Source organism: Dioscorea cayenensis, chromosome 4, assembly GCF_009730915.1.
Source record: "Dioscorea cayenensis subsp. rotundata cultivar TDr96_F1 chromosome 4, TDr96_F1_v2_PseudoChromosome.rev07_lg8_w22 25.fasta, whole genome shotgun sequence".
Taxonomy (NCBI): Eukaryota; Viridiplantae; Streptophyta; class Magnoliopsida; order Dioscoreales; family Dioscoreaceae; genus Dioscorea; species Dioscorea cayenensis.
Window position 1 is genome coordinate 7,975,247 of NC_052474.1, and position 10,723 is coordinate 7,985,969.

Sequence of the window (10,723 nt, forward strand, 5' to 3'; positions counted from 1 at the left end):
ACATTGGGCGAGAATTTTTGGTTCCAGTAATTCGCTGATTGGACACATCATAATAAATCAGGCTAGATATAGTTCATAAGCAGCAACAATAACTGCAGCTGATTACCACAACTAGGCTGGACAGACTCCAAGTCACACATATGCACATTTAATTTTGTTATTTGACTTATGCAAACAGATTTCAATAAAAGGCAATTGCAGCCACAACCATGAAAGACTTATATTTTAAGCACTTTTGTGTTTAAAAAAAAAATTTAAAGTTGGAATTTAAATGTTGAAATACCTTGATGCTATCCATGGATATTGAAGAATTTTTACTACCTCGTTCTCGTGATGATAGCTCTTGGAAAGACATTAGCTTGTTCCCAATCTTCCTATCAACTCCAACAATCTGAGTTCAACAATCAATTTGTGGTTGGTGAAAATATTATCGATCTTGTAAGCAATACATTAGTAATGAATTGAATTTATTATATTCTCAATTTATTACCTCAGCATCTATTATGAAAGTTGAAACAGCAGGTTTACAAAATTCTTTGATTATATTTATCAAATCAGGGAATCTTGCTGTTGTTTCTTTCATTTGTCGTGAAAAAACTTTTACAGATCCATCAGCTAGTCTATGAATCTGGGCGCGTTGACCATCATATCTATGAGAGAATAGAACAGAGTCAAAAGCGCTTGCTAATCACCATGTCTACAAACAAAGTTGCTAGAGTTAAACTTGTCATCCGATTCAATCATTTCAATAACACATAAGAGTTAATTAGTCCTTATATCTACTCACATAATGTTGTTTGTTATTAAATTATCTTTTTCCGAGATTTAATTATTATTATGCAACTTCCAATAAATTTTGTGTACTCAATAAATAATTTCTATCTTCTAATGAAATAAAAGATAAGAATTTTGAGTTAAATCAACACTATCAAAATCACAACTTCAATTGAAATGCTACACATACTTGAATTCACATGTGAATGCTCTACCCTGAAATAATTTCAGCACTTGAGTGATCCCATTGGTTATTCTGCAGCAGGAAATATGCCATTCAATCTAGTTTATGCAAGGTGAGGCACATTCAGCAGTAAATTTAAAGAATGCCTACCTAGCAAGCATAGGGGGAATAGGTGTGCCTGGAAGCATTGCCAAAGATAATGCTGAAAATTTAATTCCTTTGTTTAATAGAGCAGGGATAAGCAAATCCTGTCCACAAAACAAAAAGAATGGTGTATGTTTATATTACCAAAAATCATATACATGAAAATCGCTAGATGGGCACAAAACAACATAAATAAGAACCGATTTACATCTTAGATTTAAAAAGGTAGTGCAGCTATTGCAAACTATATAAACAACAAGAAACTCCATATTTTTATGGTTTACCATGGTTTACACCACAGATGGTCTCACACTTATACCTTCTGAAAGATGCTATCTTCCAATCTAGTGCTTCTACCTATTCTTAATCAAATTTGTTGTTTACCAAATAATGAATTTACTAATAAGATTCTATATGAATTACTCAAGATTATAAAAAAGAGGCTACAATATGATGGCTTGTAAATGCTCATCTACTCAAAAGCGGTTAAGCATATTGTTAACCACCAATAGCCTATAACTCATTAGATTGCCACAACTCACTAATAGTGTCATCCATTACTCACTAGCTCCCCATGATTAATCTGGGGCCAACAAAAGTCATGTCCACGAATCACCTGCTTCATCAATATTACTTAAAATATACCAAAAATAAAGAAGTTCTTTAGTGTCGCTGACGAGGCTCAGCCAGACTAAGTTCAGGATTAATGACAAAATGAACATAAAAAGAGAGGCATACATAATACAGGTGTCACAAGACAACTACAAACCATGTAAAAGTAAATACTACTAACCAAATTTGGAGTTACATCATAAGCGTCCGCAACCGCAGCAGAAATAGCCTGGGAAGAAGAAAGCTAAAGTAAACTACAGTATACAATTTAAAAAATGATCTATTTAAAACAATTATCAAATTGAACAATTTAAAAAATGATCTATTTAAAACAATTATCAAATTGATAATGATCTAAAAATTATCACACTAACATATCGTACTGAATACACTCAACTTCATAGAGAAATAAGCAAAAACTCATCTCAGTTGACAACAAATAAAAAGAAACAAGTCAAGTTTAGGCCAAAAAAAAAAGAGGCCCACCCAACATCATAAAACTATTAATATTAGTTACCTGAACCTGTCAAAATCTACAAAAATCATATTACACATTTGACCAAGAAAGAGAACCGCATGTCCTCAAAATTAAACAACCTGGCAATTACCTAGAATGAAGCAATATGTAGCACAATTTTTCATAGCTAAAGATCTCAGAACATGTAACTATCTCTATAATTATTTAAGCTACATAAATGAAAACCTGAAGCTGCAAGTTTAAGCTTTCAGATCTTTCAGGATGCTCTAAAGAATAACTATTCAAAACCACCGCATGAGCCAATGCTGGCAAAATTGTTTTCATCATCGCCCCAATTCGTAAATTGCGAACCTGAAAAAGATTAAAAAGCAAAGATACGATGAAGTTATGAAAATGCATGCTAATAGAATGGATGTCAGATATTTGCGTACTAATAACTGTGCCTTCACTTGTTATAATTTATTCATTTACTACTATTAGAAGTGGATGATATAGAATTTTCACTCGCCACTCTCTTTATTCAAATAAAATGACATTAAAATCTCACCTTTTTAAATCTCTGTTAAACATGCATACAAAAAAGAAAATCATAATAGAGCTTTCCAAAAGGCTCACTAAAATCACATTCATCATAATGTATTTTGCTAATACAGATTTATTTGTGCAGGACAGACTTTTTTGGAGCTTTACTGTTAGGTAAACATGGTTTTGGTTGGGATGGTTAAAGTGACTGGGATTTTTAGTAGCCCTTCTATATTCCATCATTTTATCATTCTCAAGAAAAGAATACAATAGCTGAAAAATAATTAAAAGAATTAATGGGAAAGGTTCTTCTACCAATGTCCGAACAAGAAACTTCATTTCCATTCCTCTACAAGAACGCATAAGATTCATTACAAGATTTTTCCTTCGAATAGCACTCCCATTACCTGTTTCCAAGCTACAACAAGAATATGCTCAAGCATGTAAGCACAATGTCTGGTATATCAATCATTTGACAAACATGTAAGTGCACAAGTCATTTCAAAATAGCATCTGGTAATTTAAAGATATATCAACTATGGTCCTAATATCTGAAAAGTTAAATATTTAATACCTTATCTTCTGCAGTGTTTGGAATAAGTTTCGAATAGAGAGTGGACGAGGATGAGCAAGTAATGATTGGGTTTGCCGGCATTCTTGTGCAACATCACCTGTATAAATTATATAAACACTTCAGGGAGGTACTAAGTCATAGATAAAGTATTTCCACAGATATTGCAAGAATGACTGCCTACCAAGATCACCAACTACGTTGTACATTTCCTTGATTTTAGACTTGTTCACTCCGCATGCCTCCTCAAGTGCAGCCACAACCAGATTGCCTCCAATATTCAGTTCCTAACTTCACAGATGATTTGATTGTCAGGAAGAAGATAGTATAACAAAGTAATTATTTAAAGATATCTTGCTGGCATTAACCTACGGAAAGATTAAAAGATAAGATAAAATAAAATAATAATTTTAAAAGAGGGCAACATGAAGGTGAAAGATATCAACAAACAAGCAGAAAAAGAATCCACAAGAAGCGTTAACAGCTCTGATAACCACAGAAGAAAGAGCCACAGAAATTACTATTCAGAGTCATTAAGGAACATCGGCAAAAATAAAATAAAAAAAAAAAAAAATGGCAAATATGCAAATAGAACCAAAAATTGAAGACATTGTTAACTTTTTCCAAGCAGTTAAACAGCTTCATAAGGACATGAAAACTAACCATATTTTCATGGTCAGCAGCAATTCTATTTGTGCATAGATACACAGCAGGCAACACATCTTCAGGTGACAAAGCAATCAAGCTGCATGAGAATTGACAGTGGTGGCTTAATGTTACTGACTGCATGTAGTATGGAAAAGAAAAGACAGAAAAAAACCCACAAGAAAGAAATACAGATAATTAAAAGGCACAGCAATGGACCTTCTAAACATGTTGCAGAGCATAATAGAAGTTTTCAATCTTCCTTTTTCTCTTTCCACCAAATCAAAAGTCCGTGCCAAGTGCAAGTAGGGAGCAGGTTCTCCGGCATTCCAGCATGCTGCATTGAGATCCCATTTTATGATATAGCATCCTTCAATAGGCAATTTAATAGAAATACATCCCAATTGACTTGAATAGAGTTAGTAAAACTAACCATGCTCAACAGGAGAATATTTTTCAATTGATAATGAGATGTAATTTTGGCATGTGTCATCTGATGCCCCATGAACAAACAAAGTGGACAAATTCATTGTTTTCTCAAGAAAACAGGTTGCCTTTTCAGCATGACTGCTAGTAAGATCACCTGACAGTTCAGGCTGTGCATCCTGAAGAATAGAAGTCTCTTTACTGCTTAAATCTACATACACATTATCATAGTACAGATCAACTGCTACATCAATATTGCCTTTTGCCTTCTTCAGAAGAGACATTGCAGCATTTCTTGGAATACCATCATTTATTATCTGAAGAAAGTGGTCCAAGTCTTTCATGTACGTCTCATCAGAACTACATAAAAACTGATTCTCAATATTAACATGTTGACAACTAGACACAGAACCATGTGCAACATTGACAGCAGGGCAATCATCACATGAATCACCAGGAAATACTTTTCCAAAATATTTAGTAATTGTGGATTGCTTGCATCCACTAGATTCTACACCTCTATGAGATCTTCCTCTCTTTTTTGGCTTGTTTCCAGCACTTGAAGTCCTCTTTTTTGTCAAACTGGGCTTGTTAAAAACAGCAAATTTTGCTGTTGTAGGCCTCTTATCTTGACTAAAAACTTTCTTAGCACCACAATCAGGGATAACTTGAGTACATTTATTTTCCAGATGAGAAGCAGAATCATCAAACAAGTCCGTTTGTGAGATATGAGTAGAAAGAGGTTTGTCGTTTACTTGCTCATATAATTCCCTTTCATGTTCAAAAAAGTCTGAAACAGCTTCAACAACATCTCCACCAGATGATCTAAGAAGACTTAAAATCTGATCCTGGGTCACCCAAGAAGGCAAACAATCCCGGAGGTCCTCCATTGCTCCCTTTGAGACCACATCCCCTGGTTCAGTTAGTTCCCGCAAATTAGATTCCTTTTCAGAATCCATAACTTCAAGAACTGGATTTTTGCTTTCTCCAACATTCTCACCCTCGTTCGTACTAACAGAGACATTTTGGACAGACTTCATGTCAGCACCCTCTGATTTCTGATGGAAGGCCATCAAAAACTCATGCTTGTTAGCAGTTTCATCAACCAAGCCACTGAAATGTTTCTGCAAAGCCAAAGAATGCTTACTTTCAAGTTTCTCAACATCCACTCCAACAGTTGGGATCACATGTTTAGGCCTCAAGAACCTCACATACTCCCTGAGCTCATCATAACTGGAATGTTCACTGTATGGAACCAGATGAATTTCAAGCGACTCCTTAACCCTCATGGCAAAGCCATCTCTCTTTGTTTCATACATCCAACCAGTTGCAACAAAACCAACCGCCTTCGAGTAACCTCTCTCCGTCATAATCTCCTTCATCTTCACAAAATTCGGCCGAAAATATGGCCAGGTTTCACCCAACAGATTCCAGCCAATCACATGAACATTGGTAGCTGAAACGTCCTCTGTAAAAACCCCAGAATCACCATGTCCCAAAATCGACAAAATTTGCATTTTCTTATCATCCACATATAACAAACATCCACAATGTCGTGAAATCTCAAGCAAGATCTTTTCTTTTCCAACCACATAAGTAGCAATCAGGAATAATATAGACTCAGAGGAGCCCTCACTCTGAGCTCTAATTCTTTTCACAGTTTCCACAACATATTCAACAGATTCTTTTTGAGATGGAAACACATACTTTGGATTGCAGTAAGTCGTATCCAAGAAAACAGCATCCGCACCAATAAATTTACACAAACATGGGTCGGATTTCATCCAATCACAATAACGAAAATCACCAGTATGTATATACCTCTCAGAGCGCCGCTCATCAGTCCCAGGAACCACAAAAAGAAACTGAACAGCACCCGGGCAATGGTTGGCATCGACGACAGCGACATCACAGCCATCAATCTCGACAGTCTCGTTAAGAGACAATGAGGCAACAAAGAAAGGAGGAACTTTGAGGATGTCTACAAGCAAACGCGCAGTGATCTCGGAGCAAAATATAATTCCCTTGGACCAATTGGGCCCGAGGCCAGTGTAATGGTCGGAGTGGAAATGGGAGAGGAAGTAGGAGACAGAGAAGTCGCCGGAACATCGGAAGCCATCCACGATGAAGCGAGTTCTCGGAATAATCTTGAACCGGGGTAACTCGGGAGGTATTGGAGGGAGGGGAGAACCAGCAGAGAGGAGATCGAAGGAGCACGGTAAAGAGGCTTGTGGGGAGAAATCAGAGTAGGATTTGTAGGAACGAAGGAAGGTTGAAGATGAGGATAGGGTTAGGGTTTTAGTGGTGGAGTTGGGCAGCGTCGCCATTGAATCATGGATTAAGGGTTAGGGTTAGGGTTAGGGTTAGGGTTCTCGTCGGAGGACTGAAACGATGGATGGAGTTCCAACTTCCAAGGCGCCAAACATCGGTTCACCAAAGCAGTTGGTTTTTTTCTTTTTTACATCTAAGCCCTGTGAAATACTGATATCATATTTTCACCCCTGACAAGTTTATATTTATATATGTATATCATTGTGGGTTACAAAAGTGCTGATTTGCCTTTAAGCCAAACATACCGTACTTTTATAATATTAAAACCGTATTTATATAATATTATAACAGTATTATCGACCTATATGTCCCACATTTTTATTAATTAAATAATAATTGTTTTTGATATATATATATATTTATTTATATATATATATTTTTGGTCCCAAAGTGTTTTAAGGAATTAAGTTAAATTTTTTTATTACATTTAAGTTTTTATTTATATTAATAATTAAAAAATTTTAATTGTGCTTATTTTATATAATAAATGTTTATAAGATCTTTAAAATTTAAATTGTACAATAATTTTCCATGGTAGGAGTTATTTAAATATATTGTTTTTATAATTTGCTCTCGTGTGTTAAGGAATAAATTTAAATTTTTTATTACATTTAAATTTTTATAGGAGTTGTTTATTTATATTATTTTTATACATGATATTAGCCTCAAAACCACTCATAAATTTTAAAAAACTTTGATGTGAAATCAAGAAGAATCCCTAGAATATGTGTATGTCAAGTACATCAATCAATCCAGGGGATAAAATTATGAAATTATTTTTAGCAATTTACATAATTTTGTCAGTAAATAAAAAGGCATGAGTGTTGTTTATCTTTATACATTTTGTTTATCATCATTTGAATTGTTCACATTTGTAAAAAAAAATTGTAAATGATAGTTGATTACTTCTTGGATTATGCAATTTTGATTTATGAATTATTCATTGTTTTAAATTATTTAATTATTTTTAAAGTATTATTGGATTCCATACTTGTGTGTATATATACAAACTCCTTTGAATTAAACCAGCTTATTTTTACTATTTAAATTATGTGAAAATTATGTAAAAAATCACTTCCAAAGTGAACATGACTTTTATGAATTTTAAAAAATTGAAAAAAAATCCCCAAACCGAAATGTTTATAAAAATAACCCCATAACCTCTCATGATGGGGTCTCAGTAATTTGATCTCCCCACGTCTCATCATTCATAACTTGGATGATGGAGTGATGTCGCTTCTTCTCCCTTATTCTATTTTTCCTTTTGTGTTTTCCTGACCTTCACTTTTTGTGAGAGTTCAACTTTTTTTTTACTTTGCTCATGTTTTGTTCCTTGAGTTTAAATTTGTGTTTAAGTTGCTTCGAATGTTTTCTTGTGTTAGGACCTTAGTTGAGGTTTTTAAGAAGGTTAAAAAGGTGGGAGAAAACCCTCAAGAAGGGGTAAATGCAAGGCTCGAACCTTGTGAACAATTGGTGCTAAATGGGAGGCTTCACGGATGTGGTAGTTCGATCAATTTCATATTTATTTTTCTTATGCTTTAATGTGTTTTCTTAATTAATTTTCATTTAGGAGTGTGCCTTAGAGTGTCCCGAGTCATTAGAATAAAAAATGAGGTCAATCGGACACCAAATGAACCGTTTAGAGCCATTTGAGTGCAAGGTGTTGGTGGTGTACAGTGTCTACGGGCTGAAAGGAGGCCGTATGGAGGCATATTTTTAGGGTTTAAAGCAATTTTAAACCATTTTTATTTCATTCCTTCTACACACTTCCACAAACCCTTTCTCCTCCAATTTTCTCCTTCTCTAGAACCTTCATCCCCTCTTCTCTAACCTATCATTCTTGCCTTGAATCAAGAAGAAAACTCAAAGATTTCTCCTTCATCTCTTGAGAATGAGCTTTCCTTAGGGTTTTTGAGAAGTTTTGAGGTAAGGAAGTACTTCATTTGATCTTCTCCTCCTCTCTTTCTCTTTTTGTTGGATTTCTTTGATATTATGGGTGGAGAATGATGGGTTTTATTTGGATTTAGAGAATAGAAGAACTATGGAGTTGTAAAACCTTGAATCCATTGAGATTGGAGAAAGATCTTTCATGTTTTAAATTAGGGTTACTGTAGGACCAAACCAAGTTTGGTTTCTTTTGCTTTTCTTGTTAGTTTTGAGGGTTGTGAGAGTATCATTTTTGTTAGATATTCTTGCTAGGGTGCTTAGTAAACCCTAGAAGCACTCATTTTTCCAATTTAAGGATTGTTCTTTATTTTAATTAATTAAGTGATTGATAAAGTTTCATTGTTTGTTTTGGTTGTTTAAATGCTTCTAGGAGGTGAGACTTCAACCAAGGGGAAAGAGTCGGTGGAGAAGTAACACCGGGGTGTCTTAGCTCGCCAAGTTTGTGAGTGGAATTTTATTAAATCATGGACTATATATCATGCATATATATATATATATTGGTCTTTGAATGACAAGCTTTCTATCTATAAAACTCTTGAGATGTTATTCATTGGATTTGGAAATCATGAGGATTTATGATTTGATTTCCTTCATGGTTTTTACTAAAGATCATAAATATATATATATATATGTTGTTATGATTTGAAAACTATATGTTTTAGAAGATATGTTTGAATTATGTATCCTTATAAAAGATTGATGTTCTTCCTATGATGACCAAAAGCTTTGGGTAAAACAAATTGAATCTTACCGTGATGATGGCATAATTGATTTGAGGTATATATATATGTGTGTGTGTGTGTGTGTGTGTGTGTGTGTGTGTGTTTTCAATGAATATTCTTGTGTGATATTCTTAATAAAAATGTTTTCATTGAATGGTTATGAACAAGTTGTTGACTTTTGGAGTGAGATTGGCATTTGTGAATACTTGTGATCTCTTGATGAGATTTATGCTTCCCTATTAATGAATATATTTAGCCTACGGGCCAGAATGCTATTTATTGCTTTCATTCATGATTTGTGAACATAGTCCCGAATAAGGACCATTTTCATGTTGTGATGAATAATTGGATTTTATTATGCAAACACCCATGGGGTCTTGAACATATCCATGGAAATGGTGGGCTACGGCCTTCAAGTTCTTGACGGGGTGGTTTTGATGGTGACAGGGGGAAACCCCAGTACTTACTGCAGTAAGAGTGTGGATGGTTTCCACGGGCCGACCTGTATAGAGGTGGCGTGGAATACTGTCAAACCGGTTATGCCATTTCAGGTGGGAGCTTAGAGCCCTGACTTGGATATAGTTGGGTTGTTCAGAGTCACCACATGAACTTCCCAACAGCCAATGCCAAAATACGCACATCTTGGTGGCTCCTGACCTAACCGAGGCCACGGTTAGCAAAGGAGGGTTTTTGAGGCTTTTTAAGATATATATTTGATTGTTTTAACCGAAGATTTATATGTTTCTGGATTATGAGTTACTTAACAAAGCAATGGATTTGGATTTCTTACTTCGTATGGATTTCATGATGATTTAAAGAGTTTTATCAAGCATTTCATTGCTGTAAATTTTATTTCTTACTTTATACTTGACATTCAAAGTATATTGAATATTTTGAGGATTTGAAATATATTTTTGACATTTTACTTTAATATATTATGTATAAGATATAGCTCCATGTTTAGCCACTCACTGAGTAACCTAGTTACTCATTCCCTCTTTTTTTCCCTCCCAGGTGATAGTATGGTAGCGGGATAGAAGCGTGAAGTGCTTGGCAGAGTAGTTTGTATTTTTTTTAAGCCGTGTATGATGCTTAAACATTCTGGCATGTATTTATTGGATCCACTAGGATGTTACCAACCCTAATATTATTATGTATCTTTTTTTTTTCTTAGATACTTTTATATATGTTGGTTAGATTTATGTTGGTTAGATTTATGTTGTGTATGAGAAGTATACTCTCTATGTGAATGGTTGTTGTCATTGTTATTATGAACAAAATGTTATGATTATCCTTGTGTCATGACTTGTATTAAAGTGATGGGTTGTGTAGGAACAAAATGTTATTATTATTGTTATAGTGGTTCT

At 34.5% G+C, this 10,723-nt stretch overlaps 1 protein-coding gene and 1 long non-coding RNA gene across 5 annotated transcripts; one reads left to right on the forward strand and one right to left on the reverse strand.

Moving 5' to 3' along the window:
• Window positions 1-154: 154 nt before the first annotated feature.
• On the reverse strand, window positions 155-6,803 carry LOC120258880 (DNA ligase 6). 4 transcript variants are annotated; one of them, XM_039266338.1, is made up of 12 exons: window positions 4,364-6,803; window positions 4,150-4,267; window positions 3,949-4,030; window positions 3,470-3,572; window positions 3,289-3,385; window positions 3,030-3,132; window positions 2,418-2,543; window positions 1,896-1,943; window positions 1,109-1,206; window positions 965-1,030; window positions 491-650; window positions 155-391 (listed from the first exon to the last, which is right to left on the reverse strand). In XM_039266338.1, exons 1-12 carry the CDS (start codon window positions 6,681-6,683, stop codon window positions 242-244), a joined length of 3,471 nt encoding a protein of 1,156 aa, XP_039122272.1. In that variant the 5' UTR covers window positions 6,684-6,803; the 3' UTR covers window positions 155-241. The 4 variants fall into 4 exon arrangements, 3 of the variants coding, with proteins under 3 accessions (XP_039122272.1, XP_039122274.1, XP_039122275.1); XM_039266340.1 differs by lacking the exon at window positions 965-1,030; XM_039266341.1 differs by lacking the exon at window positions 491-650 and having other exon boundaries at window positions 260-391.
• A 1,646-nt stretch (window positions 6,804-8,449) lies between these two features.
• On the forward strand, window positions 8,450-10,647 carry LOC120259298. The gene is made up of 3 exons (XR_005536089.1): window positions 8,450-8,613; window positions 9,005-9,076; window positions 10,371-10,647. It is a non-coding gene; the product is annotated as an uncharacterized LOC120259298 (long non-coding RNA).
• The last annotated feature ends 76 nt before the right edge of the window (window positions 10,648-10,723 follow it).

Coding starts and splice junctions, on each gene's coding strand:
- LOC120258880 (XM_039266338.1), bottom strand. CDS start 6,683: ATGGCGACGCTGCCCAACTCCACCACTAAAACCCTAACCCTATCCTCA. Junction 4,268..4,363: donor ATATTCTCCTGTTGAGCATG/GTTAGTTTTACT, acceptor ATCTCAATGCAG/CATGCTGGAATGCCGGAGAA. Junction 4,031..4,149: donor CTCTGCAACATGTTTAGAAG/GTCCATTGCTGT, acceptor ATTCTCATGCAG/CTTGATTGCTTTGTCACCTG.